Here is a 24,773-nt window from a genome sequence, read left to right on the forward strand (position 1 = left end):
AAGACAGACCACATGGTGGGCCATAAACACACCCTGATACATTTAAAATAACAGTAATCATACAAGGTATGCTCTCAGACTGCAATGGAATTAAATTAGAAATCAATAACGGAACGATAGCTGAAAAAAGCCCAAAATACATGGATGTTAAGCACCACGATTCTAAATGACACATAGACAAAAGAAAAAATATCAAGGGAATTTAAAAAATATTTTGAACTAAATGAAAATACAACTTACCAAAATTTACTGAATGCAGCAAAGGTAGTCTTTATTATTTATTTAGTTTTTAGGGACAGAGTCTCACTTTATCATGCAGGCTGGAGTGCCGTGGTGCAGTCATAGCCCACTGCAGCCTTAAACACCTAGGCTCAAATGATCCTCCCACCTCAGCCTCCTGAGTAGATAGGACTACAAGGTATGCACCACCATGCCCTGCTAAATATATATATAGTAGAAACAGGGTCTTGCTAAGTTTCCCAGGCAAGTCTTGAACTCCTGACCTCAAGTGGTCCTCCCATCTTGTCCTCCCAAAGCACTAGGATTGCAGGTGTGAGCCACTGCACCTGGCCAAAAGGAATCTTTAAAGGAAAATTTATAGCACCAAGTGCATACATTGGAAAAGAGGAGGCTGGGCGCAGTGGCTCAGACATTTAATCCCAGAACCTGGGGAGGTCTAGGTGATCTAGGAGATCAGGACCATCCTGGCCAACATGGTGAAACTCATCTCTACTAAAAACACAAAAATTAGCTGGGTGTGGTGGTACGTGCCTGCAGTCTCAGCCTACTGGGGAGGCTGAGGCAGAAGAATCGCTTGAACCAGCGAGTTGGAGTTGCAGTAAGCCAAGATTGCACCACTGCACTCCAGCCAGGTGACAGGGCAAGACTCTGTCTCAAAAAGAAGAAGAAGAGGAGGAGAAGGAAGAAGAAGAGGAAGAGAAAAATCTAAAATCAATAATTTCAGCTTCCACTTTAAGAAACTAGGAAAAGAAAAGCAAAATAAATCCAAAGTAAGCAGAAAAAATGAAATAATAAAAACTAGAGCACAAATTGGTGAATTGTGCAAACAAGAACTTGATGTAGAAAATCAACAGAGCCAAAAGCTAAGTCTTTGAGAAGATCAATAAAATTGGAATCCTGCTAATCAGCTTAACGAAGAAAAAAAGAGAAAAGAGGCAAATTACTAATACCAGAAATAAAAGTGGGGCCACCACTACAGATCCCATGGATATTAAGGGGTTAATAAAGAAATACTATGAAAAACTCTGTGGCTATAAATTTGATAACCTAAATAATATGAACGAACTCCTTGAAAGATACAATCCTCTAAAACTCACACAATGACATACAGATAATATAATATAAATACGACTATATCTCTGAAAGAAATTGAATGAAGAATTAATAATTTTCCAAAACAGAAAGCACCAGGCCCAGATTGGTTAATTGGTTAATTGGTGAATTCTACCAAACATGTAAAGAAGAAATCATATCGATTCTCTAAAATCTCTTTTAGAAAATAGAAGCGGCAAGAATACTTCCTAACTCATTCTATAAGGCCAGCATTACCCTAATACTAAAACCAGACAAAGACATGATTTAAAGAAAAAAAATATACAGACCAAAATCTCTCATGAACATAGATGCAAAAATTCTCAACAAAATATCGCCAAATTGAATCCAACAATGTATAAAAAGAATTCTATATTGTGATCATGCGGGATTTATCCCATGAAACACTGTTTCATGATTAAAAACTTATAGCAAACTAGGAAGTGGAGCTTCCTAAACTTGATTTTCTAAAAATCTACAAAAGACCTACAGTTTACACCATACTTCATGGTGAGAAACTGGATAGTTTCCAGTAAGATTAGGAAGAAGCGAGTACTGTTCCTTTTCAGCACTCCCATTCAACATCTTATCGGGAGTGCTAGCTAACATAAGACAACAAGAGAATGGAATAGAAAGGAACACTTATTGGAAAGGAAGAAATGCAGCTGTCTTTTTCCAAAAATGATATGTCTATGTAGAAAACCCCAAAGAATCAACAAAAAAATTCCTGGAATGAATAAATGATTATAAAAAGTGATACCAGGTTAATATATAAAAGTCAATTGCTTTATAATATACCAGCAAAACGACTGGAATTGGAATTTAAAAACACAATATCATTTACATTTCATCCCCCAAAGTGAAATACTTAGGTATAAATCTGACAAACTATGTACAAGATCTATATTAGGACATTTACAAAACTCTGATGAAAAATATCAAAGAAGACCTAAATAAATGCAGAGAAATCCCATGTTCATGAATAGAAAGATGCAACATTGTCAAGATGTCAGTTTTTCCGAAATTCATTTACATTCAATGCACTCACAATCAAATACCAGCAAGTTATTTTGTACATATTAACAAACTGATTCTAAAGTTTATGTGGGGAGGCAAAAGATACACAGTATTACAGCCAACGCAATACTGAAGGAAAAGAGCAGAGTCTGAGGTCTGAGGAGATCAGATAGAGAAAGGATAGTCTTAACAACAGTGGTGCCAGGACAGCTGGATATTCAGATGTAAACAAATAAATCTAGATACAGATCTTACACCTTCCATAATAATGAACTTAAAATGGATCATAGACCTAAATGTAAAATGCAAAACTTTAAAACTCCTAAAAAGTAACACAGAAAATCCAGACGACTTTGGGTTTGGTGAGGATTTCCTAGAAACAATGCCAAAATCACAATTTATGAAAGAAAAGATGGATACATTGGACTTAATTAAAAGTAAAAAGTTCTGTTTTATGGAAGACACTTATGAGACTTAAAAGGGAAACAACCACGAACTTGGAGAAAATATCTACAAAACACCGATCTGCTAAGACTGGTTTTCCAAATATACGAGGTACCCTTAAAATTCAACAATTCAAAAACAACCAGTCTAAAAAAGGGCAAAAGTTCTGAACAGAAGATGCTCGATATCCTAAGTCATTAGGGAATTGCAAATCAAACGACACAGAGCTGTCACTGTCACTGTACAGCTGTTAGAACGGCCAGTCTGGGACTCTGACACCAGCAGATCATGGTAAGGATATGGAGCAACAGGAATTCTCACTCATTGCTGGTAGGAATGCAAAATGGTGCATCACTTTGGAAGGGAGTTTGGTCGTTTCTTACAAAAGTAAACATGTTCTTTGGTATCTCCCAAACACTTCTTGGTATCTCCCAAATATGCTGAAAACCTATGTCCACACAAAAACCTGAAAACGGATGTTTATTGTGAAAACTTTGAAGGAACCAAGATGTCCTTCAGTAAGCAAACGAACAAGCCGTGGTACATCCAGACGGTGAAGTATTATTCAGCTACAAAGAAATGAACCATCAAGCTACACAAAGACAGGTTCCTCTTCCTGCTCAACAGTGGGTGTTGCTGAGCGAAAGAAGCCAGTCTGAAAAGGCCGCATGCTCTATGACTCCAACTGCGTGACATGCTGGAAAAGGCAGGACAATGAAGACAGTAGAAAGACCAGTGGCCGGCAGGGCTTGGGGGGAGGGAGAGAGGAATAGGTGGAGCATAGAGAAAACCTGGGGCAGATGAAACTACTCCGTGTGATGCTGTCATGACAGACATGTCATTCCACCCTTGTCCAAGCCCATATAATGTACAACAGCAAGAGCGAACCCTAATGTAAACTATGGGCTTGAGTTAATAATATATTAATATCGGTCCATCATTGTTAACAAGTGAACCAAACTGAGGCCAGATGTTAGCCACGGAGTGGGGAATGGTGAAGGGAATATGGGAACTCAATGTTTCCACACAGATAAAACTGCTCTAAAATTGAAGCCCATTAATTTCTTTTTAATTGTAAAGAGAAGAAAAAGGTATCTTTAAAACACCAGGATAGAGGAGGACTTTTTAAAACCATAGGCAGAAAAGCACATATCACAAGGAAAATATCTATATATTTGCTATAGTGAAATTTCAAAACTTGACTGGGACCAGAGACCCTGAACAACATTAGGAAAAGGTGTTTCAGGGACTCTAAAGTCCTACCCAGAGCTGTCACCACCCAGGAGACATCCTGACTGTAACCCACCTACACATGGCCCTCTCAGTGTATAAGGGTTCCCTCTGGGGCTCTCAGGCCACGGTGAAAGATGGGGCTATGCTCCCCATGTCACAGGCAGGGACTGGCACCAAATGCTCCGCTGAGACCATGGCAGCATGGATGCATAGGTGGGATCAAACCAGACCCCTCTCCCGAGCCAGGCACAGTGGCTCATGCCTATAATCCCAGCACTGTGGGAAGCCAAGGTGGGAGGGTCGCTTGAGCCCGGGAGTTCAAGTTTACAGTGAGTTATGACGCAGCCCTGCACTCCAGACTGGGTGGCAGAGCGAGTCCCAGTCTCAAAACACCACAACCCCCACAAACAACCTCCTGCTGCCCTGCACAGATGCCCTACAGGTGCCCTGCATTGGCTCAAAAACAGTCTCTTGGGGAGATGAATGGGGCACTCTTATGGGGAGGTGGGAGCAAGAGAAGAATGAATCACGGGATCTGAGCCAAGCAGAGCCCTGGGAACGGGAAGAAGCAGGGCTGGGAGTTGGCAGCAGGATCAAGACAGAGGCGAGAGGCCTTGGGTGCCGCCTTGGCTCACTCCTTCACTCGGTCACTCTGGGTGGGCCAAGGCAGAGGCAGTGGGCGTCGGAGGCAGCTCTTCCAACTAGAGAACAGACTGTCACATTTTCTGGATTCTTGCGAGCCAGCTGATGTCATGTTGTTAGCTTGACATTGGCCACGGTGAGCATCTTCACACCACAGAAATGGGCAAACACCACCCACCAGGGACCTCACCCGCTGTTAAACATCGACCAGGGCACCACTTGAGAGGGGACCGCAAGCGGGGATGACGTGGCCTCCCTCTACAAACCCCAAGTACCCTAACCGACACCTTCTTCCTCTGGGAGGGAAGTTGAGGGGCAGGGAGGGAGGAGAACCTGACAGGCCAGAGACCACCCAGGGGCTGAAATTCCAGGCTCTCCATGGGAGCAAGAGAGGAGAGGGGTGAGCACCCTTCCTGAGGAGAGGGCCCACGGGAGAGCCAGCCTGCCCGGGGGTTCTGAAAGCCACAGTGCGCTGGGCTGGGATCCCTGCAAATCCAGGCTGTCCTGTGCAGCCTTGTTGGGAAGTTCCCCTTCCAGGGAGGGTCTGGGCCTTCTGCTCATTCTACATCAGCAGCCATCTCTCCTTTCTCTCCCCCGTTCTCTTGGGTGAACCATATTCACCAGAACTCTTCGGCGGCAAATGTCTTCCTGACCCGTGCCCCAGAACAGTGGTCATGACCCCAGTGGTGCGTCTGCATTAAGCAAAGAGCAAAATAGATACAGAGATGAAGACAGGAGGGAGGACCGCCCAGGAACACCTGTAGCCCCCTGTGTCCATGCTCTTCCAACTGGCGAGGGGAGGCTTGCAGGTCAGGCCTGGCCTCTAGCGTGGAGAAGTCCAGCCTGTCTCTTAGCCCTGGACCTGGCCTTGAAGCACGTTGTGGATTCTGCAGATGATGCCCAAGAGTTAGTGGAGAACTATCACTCAATATGGCCATGGTGGGACAGTGAGCAGAAAAAGGGTCTGGGCAGGAGGGGGGGGTGTGAGCAGGAGGAGGAGGGTGTGGGCAGAGGGAGGAGGGTGTGGAAGGGAGAAGAGGGTGTGAGGAGGAGGGTCTGAGTAGAAGGAGGAGGGTGTGGGCAGGGGGAGGAGGGTGTGAGGAGGAGGAGGGTCTGAGCAGAAGGAGGGTGTGGGTAGGGGGAAGAGAGTGCGAGGGAGGAGGGTGTAAGGAGGAGGGTTGGAGCAGAAGGAGGAGGGTGTGAGCAAGGGGAGGAGGGTGTGAGCAGGGGTAAGAGAGTGTGAGCAGGGACAGGAGGGGGTGAGAAGGGGGAGGAGGGGGTGAGCAGAAGGAGGGTGTGGGTAGGGGGAAGAGAGTGCGAGCCGAGGGAGGAGGGTGTAAGGAGGAGGGTTGGAGCAGAAGGAGGAGGGTGTGAGCAAGGGGAGGAGTGTGTGAGCAGGGGTAGGAGAGTGTGAGCAGGGACAGGAGGGGGTGAGAAGGGGAAGGAGGGGGTGATGGGGGAGGGTGTGTGAAGAGGAGGGTTTGAGGAGGCTCAGCCTGGGGCCTCCTGTGTCATCGGTGCCATCTGGCCCCTGGCACTGGGAATGGTCTGCCAGGGCTCACTGCATCTTTGGAATTCCTCCCCTGCCCACACGGAGAGGCCTTCATGCATATCAAGGGCTGTGCCTTAGGGCCTTGGTCCTGGCCTCATGAGAGGAGCTCAGCCGGAGTCGGAGTCTGGTGGAGGTGGCCCCATTAGCCTTGGGCCGCCTGGAAGGAGGCTGTGGGAACGCTGAGAGAGGAAGGAGAGCCGATCCTTGTTTAGTTTGTGTTCCTGTTTTAACCCACCGCAAGCTTTCATTTCTTTTTCTATGAGCTGTTGCTGCTTGCATCTGTCATTCATACTTCAACTGGAGTTTTGGCCATTTTCTTTTTAACTGGGGAGGGGTCCATTCTGTCACCAGGCTAACATGCAGTGGTGTGATTACAGCTCACTGCAGCCTCTCTCTCCTAGCCTAAGTGATCCTCCCACCTGGGCCTCCCAAAGCGCTGGGATTCCAGGCCTCATTGACCTATAGCACCCATTCACCTCCTGTAGCCCAAATGCTGGGAGGGCCTGCTCAGGAGGCATGGGGCAGGCACGTTCTTGTTCTGTCTCCTAACATGAATGTGAACACTTTAGGCACAGGGCATGTCTCTTCTCCTCTTTGCCCCTAGAATCCAGATGTGCAGATGGGGCTGCCATCCTGACTCTCACCTGAGAAATTCCAGGGACAAGCCAAGCTACAGGATGAAAGAAGTGCTTGGGGCAGGTGGAACCAGGATGCCAGAGAGGAAGGACCAGGTGGGTGGGGGGGGAGGGACGGGGCCTGCACCATGCCTGTGTGTGGCGGTGCCCAGCATAATGCCCTGCTCCTCGGTCCCCAGCCCCCACTCCCGGCTGGCATGTCCCCTTCCTCTCCTCACAGCCTACCTGCCCTGCCTGGGGGCTCCCCGCCCTCCTCCTGTGCATCCCCCCACTTCCCTGGGCATCTCCTTCAGAACCACACTGTTGCCCTCACTGAGCAGGATCCACAGGGATACCTGGGGGGCAAGACAAGGTTTCCCCAGCATGTCTACTTTGAGAGGATGAAGGCAGGAGTGAGATGGCAGAGAGAGGGAGGTGCGGGGCCCCCATATCCTGCCTTGTCCAGACGGGAGGCCCTGTCCTGCTCAGGGAATGCAGGTGACCACTAGCCCCAAGAGCAGCCTGGAGGCACAGAGAAGGCGCCTTGCCCAGCAGCAGACCTTGCACGTCAGGCCATGTGCGAGCCCCTGAGCCCCTCGTTGCTACTCAGAAGAGACCAGGGGCTTAGCAGACCATCCCTCCCCAGGGCCTCTATCCATGGCCAGCCTACCCTCTACTGCCTGCCAGCCAGAAGGCCCAGAAGGATCTAGCAAAGGCACTGGGGGAACTGAGCTGCAGTGACCAGCCTGGCTTGGCTCAGCCCTGTCGGGGGGTTGTGTCCTCAGGTCTGGGTGGGCTGATGTGGACCCCATAACCCTGCCCAGCACTGCCTGCCTGGCTCAGCAGGCTACCACCAATGCAGATTCCACCAACCACCACGGCTGTGCTGGGCACTGTCCCCGAGGAGTGGGCAGGCACCAGCCAGGCCCCAGAGAGGAGGGAGGGGTCTCACCGCACCCAGGCTGGTGGTGCTCCTCCCTGCAGGCGGCTGGGACAAGGGGCAGGTCACAGCTGCCCAGCTGGGACCCAGGCCATCTGCTCCTGGCCTGCAGGAGAAGGGCACAGAAGGCTGCTTCAAGGCCACTGAGCTCTCAGGACGATCCCAGCAAGCCTCCAGCCCCAGGGCCCAACTTTGCTGCGCCCCCATCACCCCCCTGCACATCCAGGGCTGCCCTGGATCACATCGGGGTCCCCAGCTCCGTTTCGCCCCCAAGCACAGGGCATGGGGAGGGCCCTGGGGAAGGACGGAGAGAAGAGGTCCCCATCCGAGGAGTCCTCTGACCCCAGGGCGTGGGCGTGGGCTGACATGTGGTGGGGTTGGGGACAGAGCCGCTTCGCCCGGGGAAGGCGCGCCCGCCGCCGAGCAAGTAGTGGGGCCTGAGTGGATCTCCAAAGCCAGAGACACCTGCCCATTCAGAAGATACTGGGGGCGAGAGATTCCGACGCCAGCACCGTAGGGACCGCACTCGGCGTCCGCGCAGCCTCGCGGCGACCTTCAAAGGTCGCGCCTGAGAGCCGACCACGCCTCTCCTGGAGTCGCGGCCCGCGGGAAGGCGCCCCGCGGGATCAGGAGCTGAAGCCCAGCGCCTCCCGCCAGAGCCAGGCCGAGACGGGAAGAGCCCTTCCGCGGGCTAAGCCGTGGGCGCCACCGCCAGGGACCCCAGGGTCACCAAGCCACGCACGGAACCGCACGGGGTCCACGCACCGTGGCCAAGACCGGGCGGGGGACAGGGGCGCTTCGGGACTTAGGATACGCTTTGTGTCCGCTTGCTTCTTTTTTCCTGCAAACTGCGAATCAATTAAAGTGCTCCGGTTTTTGTTTGGTTTCAGATCAATCAGATTTCATCCTTAGAAAGTTTCATTCTCAAGGAATGCAAAAGGATTTTGGAAGCTTAGAAATGTCCACGTGATCAGCCTGAGTGGCACCTGCACATCGGACAGGTGAGCTTTGGGGCAAGTCTCAGAAGGAAGAAATGGGGCTTCCACAGAACCAGCTCCTGCCCTGAGAGAGTCATCCGACCCAACCCTCCTGGTTTGTAGGTGGGAAGCTGAAACCCAGAGAGTTACATGGCAGCCCGAGGCCACATAACCCAGTGACTATGTCATGCACAGCGGGAGAGGCCACGTATCACATCCTCTAAAAACGTCCTTTGTACACAGTCACTCGTAGCAACATTATTCACAACAGCCAAGAGGCAGGAGCAACCTGTCTGCCAACAGATGAGCAAAATGCACACAATGGAATATTACTCAGCCTTAAAAAGGAAGAAAACGCTGGCACAGGCTACAGCATGGGTGAACCTCGAGGACAGGATGCTCAATGAGGTAAGAACAAACACTGTCTATTCCACTTTATAGTCGTCAAAATCACAGAGGCAGAAAGCAGACTGGTGGGTGCCAGGGTGAGGGAGGGGAATGGGGAGTTGGTGTTTAATGGGGACAGAGTTTCACTTGGGGAAGATGAAAAAGTTCTGGAGATGGATGGTGGTAATAGTCACACAATAATGTGAACACACTGCCACTGAACTGTACACTTAAAAATGGCTAAGACAGAAATTTTTCTGTGAATATTTTACCTTAATGAAATAACAACCTGGTATGGTATGTCACCATATATCTGAGGAATCAATAAATAATTAAGAAAAATTAAGAAATAATGACAGAAACTGGTACTTGCAATGCTGTCTTTAGAATCTGGATTTTTCTTTTCTTTTTTTGAGACAGAGTCTCATTCTGCTGTCTAGGCTGGAGTGCAGTGGTGTGACCTCGGCTCACTGCACCCTCCACAGCCCTTCCCCCACCTCATTTCAAGCCATTCTCCGACCTCAGCCTCCCAAGTAGGTGGGATTACAGGCACGTGCTACCACGCCCAGCTCATTTTTGTCTTTTTAGTAGAGATGGGTTTTCACCATGTTGGCCAGGTTGGTCTCGAGCTCATGACCTCAAGTGATCTGCCCACCTTGGCCTCCCAAAGTGCTGGGATTACAGATGCGAGCCACTGCGCCTGGTCAAAATCTGGTTTTTAAAAACAGCTCCATTAGTACCATGTGGCAAATCAAATTTTAACCTCTAGGAACAAACAAGAAAAACTCAGAGAAAAGAATCCCTAAGGATTCCAGACAGTAACCCATAAACGAAAGGCAGCGCAGCTGTGACGGGAGGCAGACACGATGTTCTGCCCCAGCATGTGCCCCGGCAACCCCCGCTCAGGCCTCTCCCAGCCCCAGCCCCGGGCACCCAGAGGGGCCATCCTGCCCCTGCGAACACCACAGGCTGGCTCTGCGGTTCTGAGCTGTGTCATCCTTCACACAGGCCCCACCACCGCCCCAGGCCCCAGGGACAGCAGTGGGAAACCACAGGCCTTCACGCCTGGCTCTCTGCTCCCACCTGCAGTTGGGACAAAGGGAAGGGCTGTGCAACTGGCTCTGCCCTACCCTCACCCTGGACAGGGAAGGGCAGCCATGTGGCTGGCTCCCTGGACCGTGGACTGACCCTCACCACACTCCAAGAAATGACTCCTCCCTGCCCAAGGTCACACAGCACAGGCCCATCCTCACCATGGAGTCACACTTGTTGGAGACTGTCCCTCACCACCTCACTGACCCCACGGTCCAGAGGGGGAAACTGAGCCCCAATGTGTGCTTCCTGCTGGCGAGGCTCCCGTGGGTGACCAAGGCTGGGAAGAGCCCCACATATACCCCAGGGCAGTGAGGCCACAGAAATGACACAGGAGGCACAGGGAGGTTGTGCGCTGGTCCACACTCCAGAGCCTCCGTCCTCAGTGCCAGAAAGTGGAGGTGAGGAGAATTTAGAATGACAACTCTATTCTAGCCCCCTCAGCCCATGGTAGGGAAAATAGCTCAGCCAGGTGTCAGTGGCGGGGGAGGGACAGAGACCCAGAAGTGCCTGTGACACTCAGCTGCAAAGCCCCAGAATGGCCTTCAGAGCTAGGGATGAGCCACCAAGGACCTGGGAGGGCAGGAGAAGGAGGGTCCCCAAAAAGACAGGATCCTGTAAGTGAGAGGAGAAAGGAGGGGAGCACGATGAGGCTAGAGAAAGAAATAGTCCCAGGCCTTTCCTGGGAGGGGTTGCCCCATAAAGTGAGGGGAGTGCCCACCACACCAGGAGGAGCCTGGAAAAGACCAGGAAGCAAAAGAGGGAGAAAACGTGGGAACATGAAGTGAGAAAAATAGAGGGAGAGAAACAGAGGAGACAGAGAAAGAGTAACACCTCCCACAAGGCAGGCTGTCCTGGGTTGGATGGCATGTGGACAATTGGTTCAGGTAAGAGTCTGTGAATGTCAGTCAGAGAAAAATCATGTAAGAATAGAATGAACCTGGTCTCAGGCATGCAGAGGAATTGTGAAAAGCACCAAAATCACTGCTTTTCTCAGGGCTTTTGGCTGGGAAGGGTGTTCTCCGTCAGTCCCTGGGGCTGTTATGACGAAAGGATGGGGATGGGGTGGTGGTGGGCAGCGGGCCCAGGACAGCAGGGTCCCCAACTCTCTAGGAGGAGGAGCACAGGCTCGGCCACATTAATCTCCAGGGAGACAGCAGGACCCTCAGCAGCAGCCTTGCGACCACCACTTTCTCACTAGCCTCCCTGCCCTGCCCATCACCCCTGAGAGTCAGGGGTCCCCCACCCAACCCAGTCTCCACCCACCTCCCGCTGCCTAGCTGGGGTCCTGAGTGACAGGCCAGCACTCCCTCGCTCAGTCCCGTTGCCCTGACCCCTGGGCTGCTTTTCAGGCACACACATTGTGTCTTAGAAGTTCCCCACCACAGTGGAAGTCATCCTGCTGCTACAAGGGCCCCCACAAGGACTTGAAGGGCCCAGACTCTTTCTGAGAAATGAAAGAGGGCACAGGCGGAGGGGACCCCTAAGGCCCACCTCACAGTGCAGCCCCAGCCTGGCTGCAAAGGCCTGGCCTGGAATTTCTGATGGGACAATCCCAAGGGCCACTCAGGAAATGAGCAAAATAGAGTCCCAAAATGTGAGGTGAGGCCCAGGCGTGGAGTGAGGCTATGGGGGCAAAGTTTAGAAGCCAGGGCACCTACTGAGTTCCTGGTCGCAGTGGAACCTTCAGTCAAACAGCCCTGAAAGTGAGGTGGTGCAGACAGCATCTTCCCCTTGCTGGTCTCTGGAAGGGGCTGGAGATGGCGGGGGGGTCACCCAATGTGTCATGTGTCCCTGGACTCCAGGTCAGAACCTGCTCCAGGCCCAGTTCACGTGAGGGCTCACAGGTTCCTGGATCTTCCCGGGTCAGCAGGAGCCTGGCCCTCCCCAGTGCCTTGGGCCTGAGCTCGGGTCTGAGCTCACGTCAGGCACAGGCCCAGAGGGCTGGCTAAGTTTAGAGATGCTGTCATCCGGCACCAGTCAGATGCTCCAGTGACAAGGTTTCTTCTCACTGTTTTTTGTTTGTGAAGACACTTCGCAGCAGAGGCTGGTTCAAAGGAGGTGGCTGGCCAAAGCCGCATTTCTGCTGGGGTCCTGAAGATTAGGGGAGGCCACCAGCCCTGAGCTGGGCATTGGCGGTCACTTCAATTCCTAAGCTCACTTCTCAGCAATGTGAGCGCTGAGATCCTGATGTGAGGGCTTTTATTTTCTAAGTAGGTTGTATTTCCTTGACATCTTTATTGAGATTTAATTCACATACCTATCAATTCACCCATTTAGAGTATATAATTCAGTGGTTTTAAGTATATTGAGAGTTGTACATCCATTGCCACAGTCTAAGTTCACAACATTTTCATCACTTCAGAAGCAAACATCTACCCATCAGCAGTCACTCCCCATCCTCGCGCTGGTGTCTGCCCTACAGATTTGCCTTTTCTGGACATTTCATCAAAATGGAATTAAACAACATGTGGCCTTTTGTGGCTGGCTTCTTGCACTGAGCATGATGCTTTTAAGGCTCATTCACATTTTAGCATGTGTCCATGCTCATTAGTATTTCATTCTTTTTCTGCCTGAATAATATTCCACTGTATGGATATAACACATTGTCTTTTCCATTCATCAGGGGGTAGGCATCAGGGCTGTTTTTACTTTTTGGCTATTATGGATAATAATGCTATAAACCAGTTTTTGTGTGGACATATGTTTTCACATCTCTTGGGTATATACCTAGGATAGAACATTTTGAGGACCCACTAAAGTAGTTTCCATAGTAGCTGCGCCATTTTACTTTCTCACCAGCAATGAATGAGCATGAGCATTCCGATGTCACACCCTCACCAACACTTGCTATTATCTGTCCTTTCGATAACAGCCATCCTAGTAAGAGTGAAATCGAATCTCATGGTGGTTCTAAATTGCCTTTCCATAATGATGCCGAAATCTTTTCATGTGCTGTGGGTCATTTGTTACGTATTTTAGAGAAATGTTTAAGTCCTTTGCCCATTTTTAAACTAGGTTGGTTCTTCTTACTGCTAGGTAGTAAAAGTTCTTAAAGTATTCCGAATTCAAATTCCTTACCAGACACACGATTTTGCAAATATTTTCTCCCATTCTATGGGCTATTCTATTCCACTTTCTCAGTGGTGTCCTTTGAATACAAAGTTTTTACTGTTAATTAAGCCCAACAGTAAAACTATTTTTCTTTTGGTGTTTATGCTTTTGGTGTCATATCTAAAAAACCATTGCCTAATACAAAGTCACAAAGATTTCCTCCTATGGTTTCCTCTAAGAGTTTCATGATTTTAGCTCCTACATTTAGATCTATTATTTATTTTGAAATAATTTTTGTATACGGTGTCAAGTACAGCTCCCACTTCATTCTTCGGCACGTGGATACTCAATTGTCCGTTGTTGAAAGGACCACCATTCTTCTCACCTTGGCACCCTCGTCAAAAATCAACTGACCACAGATGTATGGATTTATTCTACACCCTCACTCCTATTTCACTGATCTATGTATTTATCCTCATGCCAGTACCACACTGTCTTGATTGCTGTAAGTGTAGTTAGTTGTGAAATCAGAACCTGTGAGTCCTCCAACTTTCTTCTTTTTGAAGATTGTTTAGCTATTCTGGGTCTCTTGCATCCCTACGTAAATTTTAGGGCCAGGCTGTCAATTTTTGCAAAAAAAAAAAAAAATGCAGCTGGAATTTTCATAACAAAAATGTAGGCTAATTTGGAGTATCCTACTATTTAACAATATTAAATCTTCCAATCCATGAACATGGGATAAACATTCCATTAAAATTAAACATTAAACATTAATTTAGATCATCTTTAATTTCTCTCAACAGTGGTTTGTGGTTTTCAATGTACAAGTCTTGTATTTCTTTTATTAAATTTAGTATTAAGTATTTTAATTTTTAGATGCTATTGTAAACTGTTTTTCCTAATTTTATTTTGTTATTTTAAACTTCTAGTATAGTGAAATACAATGGATTTTTGCATATTGGTCTTATATCCTGCCACTTTGTTAAATCAATTTTTTAGTTCTAATAGGTTTTAAAATGGATTCCTTAGGATTTTCTAAATATGAAAGCATATAATCTGAAAAGAGAGGTGGCTATAACCATTTCTTTCCATCCGGATGCCTTTTATCTCTTCTTCTTGCCTAATTGCTCTGGCTAGAATCTCCTATACCATGCTGCCTAGAACTGGAAAGAGCAGATACATTCCGTTTTCCACCATTAAATATGAGGTTAGCTGTGGAATTTTCACCAATGGTTTTTACCAAGTTAAGGAAGTTCCTTTCTACTTGTCACTTGTTGAGTTTTTATTATAAAGGAGTATCAGTTTTTGTCAGATGCTTTTTCTGCATCTATTGAAATGGTTCCTATAGTTTCTTTGTTTACTCTATCAACATGCTGTATTACATAGATAGATTTTTGTATGCTGAATAAACCTTTCGCTCTTGGGATACAGCCCACTTGTTCATAATGTGTAATCCTTTTTATACGTTGCTAGGTTTATTTTGCTAGTGTTCTGTTGAGGATGTTTCATCTGCATTCATAAGTGATAATAGTCTGTAGTTTTGTGATGTCTTTTGTTTTGGTATCAGGGTATTTCTGGCTTCACAGAATGAATTGGAAAGAATTTCCTCCTCTTCTACTTTTAGGGAGAGTTTGTGAAAGATTGGTATTAATTCTTTTTTAAATGTTTGGTAGGATTTACCAGTGAAGTTATCTGAGCCTGAACTTTTCTTTGTGGGAAAATTTTTCATTACGAAGGCAATCTCTACTTGTTATAGGTCTATTCAGATTTTCTATTTCTTCTTGAGTCAGTCTCAGTAGTTTGTGCCTTTCTAAGTATTTGTCCATTTTATCCATGTTATCTAACTTGAGGGCACATAATTATTCATAGTTATTTCCTTATAATTTTTTTTTCTGTAAGGCTGGCAGTAAGGTTCCTTTTGTCATTCCTGATTTTAGCATCTGCAGTCTTCTTTCTTCTTGGCCTGATCATCCTTTTTATAATGGTAACCTTCCTCCCAACTGGCACTCCTGAGTCTTCTTAATTATTCCCAGAGGTATTAATTGCCTTCTACCGTATCATATCATTTGTTTGGTATTTATGATTATTGCCTGCTCTACCCACCAGGATAGTATATAAGCTCCCCAACGGCAGGCATCCTTGACTCCTTTGTTCACCACCATTTCCGAAGCACCCAGAAAATGTCCAGCACATGGTAAGTACAGGAGACCAGATCTGCTGAATAAATGAGTGAGTCGTCACTGCCACCATGGATAAGAACCTGGTCCAAACTGAGATGTGCTGTAAGGGCAAAACACGTAACAGGTTTCAAGACATAACAAAAAGGAATGCAAAATAGCTTAATAATTTTTATTTTGATTACATGTTGAAATGATTTTTTTTTTGTACAGATGGGGTTTTGCCATGTTGCCCATGGTCTCTAACTCCTGGACTCAAGCGATACACCCACCTTGGCCTCCCAAAGTGCTGGGATTACAGGCACGAGCCACCACACGAGGGCTCTGAAATGATACTTTGGATATAAGGTTAAATAAATATATTATTAAACTTCCTTTCACCTTTTTCTTTTTTCTAAGTACTAGAAAATTTTAAATCACACATATGGCTCACCTTTTATCACATTTTATTTCTTCTGGACAATGGTGCTCTGAGACAACTTGGATAGGGTAGGTGGCTGGGGGGTAGTAACGTCATTGTGAATGTAGAGAAAATGAAGGTAAACTTCAAATTCATGCTTAGGTGGGCTCTGAAAGAACCAAGGGTCATATGAAGGAGTGTGGGCTTAGGCAAGTGTCTGGCCTCGGGTGCAGACTCCTCTGCAGAGTCTAGGCATGCAGTGCCCATTGGAACCACCTGGGAGCTTTTAAAAAATACTGACACCCCACTTCCCTAATGTCTGGCTAAATGCAGTGGGGCCTGAACACTCCTCAGGGGCTTCCCATGTGTGGCCGGGGCTGAGAACCAGCACCTGGTCATCTTCTTTGGGAGGGCCTGCTCCTAACCAGACTCATATTCTTTTCCCAGAAAGTCCCTAACAAGTGGCCTGGGTCAAACCCTCAGACGCTGAGAATCAGACAGCAAACAAGAAGTCATGTGAAGAACTTCATTAAGAAATGAGCTGAAGGCTGCACACTTCTTGGAGTCAAGCTCCATGGCAGACACAGAAGTGCTGACAGCCCCGCTACTGCGTTTCACCAGACTGGATATCAGGATACCTCCAAGACCTCCCTGCAGGGCCACCCAATACCTCTTGTAAGGCCCTCATCTTTTACAGGGTGGGTGTGCCACTGCTCTGGGAAGCAGTCCCGGGTGTAAGGCCTGAGTGACCCAGACCATTACTGAGCTACCGCGGTGCACCTACTATGTGCCAGTTTAAGTGCTGTGTTCTCAGCGCTTAAACTCAGGGTGTGTTAGGTGACAGAGGCAGGGCTCCTCAGCTCCTTGTGGGAAACGGCACTAACTGGCACTGACTGGGATGGGTTTGACACCTGGCGGGCGTTACAACAGAAGGCATAACACCTTCTGAACTTCACTGTACCAGTGACAGCGTCTCCTGCCCTCCAGGCTTCACTTACTGCTCACACAGTGAGGGAACAGGATTAACAGTGGGTCCCAAATTCCACCCTGTACAACAGTGTGCTTTTATGCTTCCTCCCATAAAATCTTCTTAAATCTTTGCCTGGTTGTTGCCAATCTGTTCTACAATTCAACAAAAGCTTCTATCTGGCTTAACAAAGAATCATAACTTTAGTTATTTTTGGATAATTATGTCAATACAAAAAGAACCATGTCCACCAGGAACTGAGCCCCTCTAACCCAGGAGACAAAAGCCACTCGAAAGTTTGGCAGCTGGTAACACCACCTCTCTCTAACATAAAAGGAAGTTTTCATTTTAAATAAATTCACATTTTTCTATGAATAAAATATACATTTCTGTGTAATATGCCAATATGATAATTTTTTAAAAACCAAGTTGATACATAATGCATTTTTAGGGTTCTACACTAACAAAGTGACTTGCAGCTGTAAAAGAGGCTTTAAAAATAATCAAATCACATTCCACTTTTGTGAGGGAAGAAAGAGAATTAGATTTTCTGAAAATATATTTAAAATCCCCAGAAGGGCCACATGTCTTGGCTGGACCAGGGAGGTGGCATCACGGAACACAGGGAAAGGGGAGTGGTCTTCCCAGGGACAGACACTGCACACTTATTGTCTCTTCTATTAAATTCTAGGGTGGCTCAATATAGACCCTTTAAAGGCCAATGGAGCAAAAATGAGGGAAATATCCCTGTTAGAATTTTTAAGTAGAAGAAACAAAACCTAAACATTGCACATCTCTCCCCTCTGCTCTTGGGGATGCCTAGAAAGGGGGGTGCAGGAAGATGGGAATAGGTCCTTCAGTTCTTTCAAGTGAGACCTGAGACATCCTTAGTCCTGAGGGCTTTGACCTTGGCAGGAGTCCACTTGCACCCACCTCCACAGGCCCAGCCCCTGCAGCTGGTCATGCTGAGAACACAGCTTTCCTTCACAACAGCTGCACCCTCCTAATAACCTTTCAGGCCCTGATTTCAAATACAGTGTCCTGCCACGCCCCATCACACTTGCTAGAAGACAGGTCCTCATTTTTGGTTTAAAAAATGTGGCCAACGTGCATGTACACATTTTTCTGCTAAGAACTGGAAGGCACTTAGCTGTAAGAAAAGACTTACTGACACGGGGGGGTCGCCATGAAAGTGTTGGGCAAACAGATTGCAGAATCACATATATGGTGATTCCATTTGTGTTTTGAAATCATCTATGTCTGCTATATATGTAGATGTGCATACATGTACACACACACATATCCGCATACTGACATTAAAATTAAGAGGCCACGTACCTCTGAGGAGTGAGGGAACTTCAGTGTAAATGAGTCACATTTTACCACACATACTTCTGTATTACTTGGTTTGTGTGTGTGTATATGTGTGTGTTTGTGTTTTACAAGGTGATATTGCCCTGGTAATTTAACTAATAAAATAAAAATTTCCAATCTTGCTGGTGTCAAATGGAGTCAGAGTGTTGGTTGTCTTTGACAACGAAAGGAAATGACGTTTTCCACAGAGGAGAACCTAGAGGTAGTGCCCCTGATTTGGAAAAGCACAAATACATCATGGTGAGCAGCTGGCCAAGGACAGGTGCCCAAAAGCCTCAGGTCAGAGTAGACCACAAGCTGGCCATGAATCAGCCAGTGGAGTTACAGCATTTTTAAAGCATGAGCTTCCGAGAGGAACAGAATGTGGATTCAATTCCTCACCCTGTGTGACCTTTACTGGGGAACGGGGCTTCTCTGTGCCTCAGCTGCCTCTCCTGTAAACTTGGGATGATTACAGTACCTACTTCACAGATCTAGCACGTTAATAGAATAAGCACCATTTCAGTGCTAGCAACTGTTACCAGAAAAGAAAAGAGTCCTGGTAGCAAGCATGCAGATATATTCTTAGCTCTCAGCAAAGTAGGTTATGGTATAAAAATACCATTAAATAGTAACTAAACTAGCATCACCTTAATGCACATCTTGCCAGCAATCTCAGCATGTGTGACTTCTTTTTAAACTACCCTACATTAAGGAATCAAGACCAGGAGGACTCTTGCTGGCCTCCTCCGAGCCAGGCCGGAAGGCAGAAGCCCACCCAACTCATCCCTTCCCCACCTCAGACCAGGCACTGGGGACACAGCCGTGAGCAGGGGACCGGACCTCCATCTCTCTGTGGGTAAGCTGTCCAGCACATCAGATGGGGCAAAGTGCCAGGGAGGAGACAAGTGGGGGGAGGGGCAGGGAGGAGTGGGGAGGCAGAAAACGTGGCGGGGGCAGGGGTTGGGGGGGCATCTGGGACAGCCTGCTGAGCAGCCCAAGGGAGTGAGCTGTGAGGGATGGGGAAGAGAGAGGGCTTGGCCAAGGCCCCTAAGGCAGGGAGTGCCTGTTGTGCTCCAGGGAGGGAGAAAGCAAATACAGTGATCCCTCCTCCTCCATTCCTCTCTTCCCTGGCAACCGGCTCAGAGCTTGGAGACTCAACAATTGATTTGCTCTGAATTTCCTAAGTTTATCTATTAACTACCTAGCAGGCCATTCGCTGGTTCACAGTGCGCCTCTCAGCAGAAGGCATTTGCCAGCTGACAGTGATGCCCCCACCAGCGGTCAGGCCACACACGCCCCGGGACACAGCCTGCTCTCTGGTGACTGGGGTACCACTGGATGGAGTCAAGGACATATCAAGGTCATTCTGGGCCTCTCTGAGGTTCAGTGGAAGAGGTGGGAACGCGGGAGGTGCCCTGGGGTGGAGCTCAGGGCCTTTCTCGCTGCCTAGGCTTGCGCAAGTTGCCAACCTTTCCTGAACTTCAGTTCTTTGTCTGTAAAATGGGGCTGGGGAGAAGGGCCTTTCTGGACAATTCGAATCAAATCAATCAAATCAATAAATCAAACCAAAGGTTTAAAGTAATGCACATATTAGGTGCTATTACAACATGGCCCACAAGCCCTAGTTGCCATCTCCCCCAGAAAAGGACGAGCCCATGAACCCCTGAAATGATTTCCAAAACCTCATGGGAGATGCTTTATTCTAGGGAGAACTCCATGTTTGAAAAGAGACAACTCCCCAAAAATGGAAGATTCACGAGGCTGAATACAGAATGTGAGACCTCTTCCTACCCGACAAATGGTCGACACTGACAACCTGCCAACGTGAGGAACGGCAGGCAGCACCCAGGGAAAGGGTCGCCCCAACGCTGCTGTGCAGGTGGACACAGCAGGGAGAGTGGCGACACCTGTGGAGACAGCCCCACCGCCAGGGACACACCCTATAGAAACTCTCACACCTGCGCCCCAGACACACTCAGGGCGAGGGCCATTATGGTGCTGGCCACCATGTGCTGGGTGACAGCGGAACACAGGAGACAACCTAGATTTCCATCGGGAGGCGGGCAGGCAGGACACAATGTTCACACTACAGGTCACTGCAGCAGCCCGAGATCAAACACATCGACGAGCACAGGTGTCAACAAGACTGTTGAGTGAAACATACAAGTCCCAGGTTTTTTATGTAAAGAAAGGAAAACACACACACAAAAGAATCCTGTGTATTAGTTACGGATACTCATATCCATGTGTAAATGTACCCAAAAGAGCCTGGGAGGAAAAATACAAAAGCAGTAGTTGGATGAAAATGGGTTACTTAATATTCATTTGTAATACTTCTTACAATTTTTTTAAAAAGGACTTAAGGCCAAAATGACAAAAGATTAACCATTTTCAATTCTGGGTAGAAGAGATACTGTGTTCATTTTATTATCCCTGGTTTTTTTCTGGATTTTTAAAGTTTGCCCAATATAAAAAAATTAGAACTGCACTGATGGTTGGGCCATGCCGGGCTAAGGGCTTCCCTGCCTTGCTCTGTAACTGCTCCCAGGCTCCTGTGTCCAGGACACGGGCCACCAGGCTACTGTCTCTGAGCCCGGCCAGGCTAAGCAGGGAAGGGCACACATTCCCAGGAGAGCTGGGCAGGGCAAGGCAGGGCCACAGAAAGCCGCTCGTCTTGGCTGGCTGACCCTGCTACCCAGGCCCCTGGGGAAGATTCGGGAGCAGAGACAAGCAAAAGGATGGGTCAAGGGAGGGGAAAGGCCAGTGGCCTCATCACACATGAGCAGCTTCGGGCCTGAGGCCAAGTCCTTCCTTTGGGAGGGGAGCTCAGTGCCACCTGACTGGGTGCCAAGGGCTGCAGCTTTAAATAAACTTGGACATGTCCACCTGGGGCCAGGAAGCAACACCAACTGTGCCCCGGACAGGCACTGTCAACAACCAGCCAACATGTCCACCAAGAGACCCCAGTGCTGCAAATGGGCTGAGTGCCCACAACTGAGCCCTGGCCTCACACATCCCCCTTGGGCGCCCTGCTCTGCCTTCCCAGTTCCCTGGCACACCTCTATGGCAGCACAGTTGCACCCCCAAAGGATCAGTCCCTTCTCTACCCCAGAGATAACACAGTAGTGCAGTGTCAGGCCCTTGGTGGTCCCCAGGGGCCCGGCGCCTAGCAGGGCTCCACAAAGGTGCACTGGGCTGAGCTGCCTGCTCTTGTCCCAGGCCATGGGGCTCCCCCAATGCCAGGCTCCACTCCTCACCCCGAGCTGCATGGCTGCTGGTGCTTTCGCTCTGGAGGCCACACTCGCTCCCTTCTGGTGGTGGCTCATTCTCAGGCTTCAGAGAGAAGCCCAGCAGTCTCAGTCCTACCTGGTCTCCACCTCTGGAGCCACTTCTCTCAGCCTCCCCCAGGCAGCCCCAGAGACCTCCATTCCCCAGTGTGGGTAGCACTGGCCAGGACATCCAGTTGTGCTGGAATGGGAGGCTCAGCGGGGAGCTGGCCACCCTGTCACTGCTGCTGGATGCAAGTTGGCTTGCAGCAAAGGGGAGAAGGAGCAGCCAGAGTGAGTTGCAGGCTGAGGACACTGGGAGTACTTGGGAAGGTCTTGAAAGTGGCTTCTTCAGAGGAGACCAGGGACACCTGGTGTGAGGGCCTCTATGCTTCTGGGCACAAGCAGAGAAGACGACAAGAAGGCCCCTGAGGAAAGAGTGACTTCCCACTGCTGCTCTCTTCCTCGGAGAGCTAGGCACATTAACTGCCACCCACCTGCCCCACCAACAGCCAGGACACCTCTGGAGGCCAAGAGGACAGATGGGGGTAGATGTGTGATTCTGAGGGGTGGAGACAGGGGAACCAGCCCCCAACTTGGGATCCGAATGAAGGGGGCTGGGCCCGCCCCCTCCCTCGAGGTCTCAGCCCTGGGGTGCTCTCCAGATCCATCCACAAAAGGGTCCCCAAGCCAGCCTGGCCCCCATCCACCCATCCAGCATGGCTTCTTGCACAGGGCTGGGCTCCACACCCGCAACCCCTACCGGATCCTCTCCACACGTGCAGTGAGAAGTGGGGAATGAACACACCCCCACACTCCTCCAGCTCCACACTCCACAATTATCAATGATCAGCGTCCCTCACCCACCACAAGGTTTAACCAGACACTTATTTAGTAAAGGAAAAAAAGGATCTGCTTCTGGATGTGTAAGAGGAAATCTTGCCAGCACCGCCAGCGCCCCCACCGCCTGCACTGAAGGGACGGAGGTGGATGGGGGAGGACGCAGAAGGATGGGGCTCTGGCCCAGTCAGGCTGAAGATTCAGGAGTTCTGAAGCTAGTCGCGGAGACGCCAGGTGCATCCACCTTCATTCTCAGACCGGAGACCCCAGGTCAAACAGGAGGCCCCTGAGGGGCTTCCCATCTCTGACCCGAGGGACAAAGCCGGGACTGGGGACCCAAAACCAGACCTTCGCCCCACACTGCTCATATTGCTGAGCGGAGAACGGGAGCCACGGCACCTGTTCACCGTGAGGCCCCACTTCAAACAAACCTTCGAAGCCCCTTCCCCTTTAGGCCCCTCGTCAACGCTTCAAAATCCAGCCCCCACCCACCTTGATGACCCTGAAATTAGCAACCCAGTCAAGCTCGTAGACTTTCCTCGCATCCCCATGACCTGATCCAGGCTCCCTAACCTCGTCCTTCCCCCACCTCCAAATTCCTGTTTCCAGAAGAATCTGGGGAAAAATCCTTCAGAACCCAGATTCCCCAGGGGACCCATAGCGGCGGCTCTTCCACGCGGGCGCCCCCCGCACGGATGGGGCCACGCGCAGAAGCAGGAGCAAGCAGGTCCCGCCACCCCCGCCCGCCGCTTGGGTGGGGGTGGGGACAGCGCGCCCGCGTCTGGGGACGACCCTCTGGGGCCACAGCGGACCCCTCCCGGCGCTCCAGGCCAGGCGGCCACCCCCGCGCGCCCCTCCTCTCTGACCTCCCCGCCGCCAAATGCGTCACGTCTGCCGGGCGCTCCGGGGACACCTGCTGCCGCCCCCGCCGCGCCAAGTCTCGAGCCCGGAGCCCCGGCCCGGCAGCAGCGCTGGGCAGAGCTGGGCAGGGCCACGCGCGCTGAGGTCCGGCAGCCGGGCCCGGGGCCTGGGGCTCGGGGGTCGGGGCCGCGCCGGGCCGTGTGCTTGGGCCCGGAGCCCAGAGGAACCCGCGGCGCGCGGGGCCGCAGTGCGTCCAGAGCCGGCGGCGCCGAGGGTCCTGGAGGTCCCGGCTCTCTGGGGTCCCCGGCCCAGCCCGCGCGCGCCGCGGCTCTTACTTGCCAATATCCTCGTAGAGCTGGTACTCGTCGGTGAAGCGGGTGCAGGTCACCGTGGTGGCCATGGCGGCGGCGGACGGGCTCGGCGTGCGCTCGGCTGCGCTCGGGCGGCGGCGACTCCGGCTCCCGCTCGCGGGCACGGCGGCGACACGGGCGCGGGCGCGGGAGACACCTCGGCTCGCGGCGCCAGGCGGGGGCCGGGCTGGGCTGCGCCGGGCGGCGAGCGCACGCGAGATCTGCTCGCTCCGTCCCCGCCAGGAGCGCGCCGCACACCTACGCGCGGGGAGGCGCGGGCGCCGCTGTCACCGCCGCCGCCGCCGCCGCCGCGCCCGCCCCGCCCGCCGCCCCCTGCACGCGCCTTCCCCGAGCCCTGCACACGCTGCTCCTGCACCCGCACCCGCACGGCACCCGCACGGCACCCGCGCCCTGCATCTGCACACGCGTCCTGCACACACACCCGTGCCCCGCACCCGCAACGCGCCCGCACCTGCACCTGCACCTGCACACACGCGCGCCCGCCCCCGCCCGCCCCCGCACCCTTCACACACACCCGCGCCCTGTACTGATGCCTTCATCCTGTACCCGCACCACTCCCGCACCTCGTGCACGCAGGCCACTTGGTGCTGGTGACCCCTCACTCTCACATAACACAGAAGAGTGCACACAATGAACGCAGCCTCCTCTCTCCCCTGAAGGCCCACCTCGTCTGACAGCAGGAGGGGACTGGGACCCACAAGGAGGCCGGGGGCCCACGTGCTGCCCTCCACAGGACTCATTCCTCACACCTCCAGGAAGAGATGCTGCCAGATCCCTCTTGCCCAGTCTCCATCAGCCCACACGCCACAAAGGCTGCCTGGCCAGGAGGAGCCGCCCAGAGGTGCACACTGGGACACTAGCATGAGAAAGTGAAAGGGTGGAGCCTGCCATGTCCCCTTGGCCCCAGCCCCTTCCTCCCCCACCACTTCTCCAAAGACTGGTTGCTGTGATGTTTGGAATGGAGGTCCCAGGAGGCGACTCGCAGTCCAGGCCAAGGGACCCTGAGCCAGGGAACAGGGGCTGCTCCATCAGCAATTTGGCGGGCTCTGAGAGCTCAAAGCCACCCTGCCCAGGTAAGGGAATGCGTTCTTTCCTCTTCCAGCATAGTTCACCTGCCTGCTCCCTGCTTTTGCCTAGAGGAAGAGAGCCCATCCACCCAACCCCCTCTTGAAAGTAGACCTGGAGGCCAAGGAGGCAAGTGCAGGGAGGCAGGCAGGAGGCAGGGCCGACCTGGTTTCCCACAAAACAGCT

The 24,773-nt window shown here is 50.6% G+C and overlaps 1 protein-coding gene across 41 annotated transcripts in view; it reads right to left on the minus strand.

Annotated features, from left to right (window-relative positions):
• CAMK2B (calcium/calmodulin dependent protein kinase II beta) overlaps window positions 1-24,393 on the minus strand; it is a 106,770-nt gene extending 82,377 nt beyond the window's left edge. For 37 of the 41 annotated variants that reach the window (XM_054237040.2, XM_054237038.2, XM_054237039.2 and 34 more), the window contains exon 1: window positions 23,487-23,607. In XM_054237040.2, coding sequence (XP_054093015.1) covers window positions 23,487-23,551 — 65 coding nt within the window. In that variant the 5' untranslated portion in view covers window positions 23,552-23,607. Of the gene's footprint in view, window positions 1-23,486; window positions 23,608-24,085 lie in introns of those variants that run through there. The other 4 variants (XM_078342339.1, XM_078342333.1, XM_078342340.1 and 1 more) reach the window with 2 other exon arrangements.
• Window positions 24,394-24,773: the final 380 nt, after the last annotated feature.

Source organism: Callithrix jacchus, chromosome 11, assembly GCF_049354715.1.
Source record: "Callithrix jacchus isolate 240 chromosome 11, calJac240_pri, whole genome shotgun sequence".
NCBI classification, from domain to species: Eukaryota; Metazoa; Chordata; class Mammalia; order Primates; family Cebidae; genus Callithrix; species Callithrix jacchus.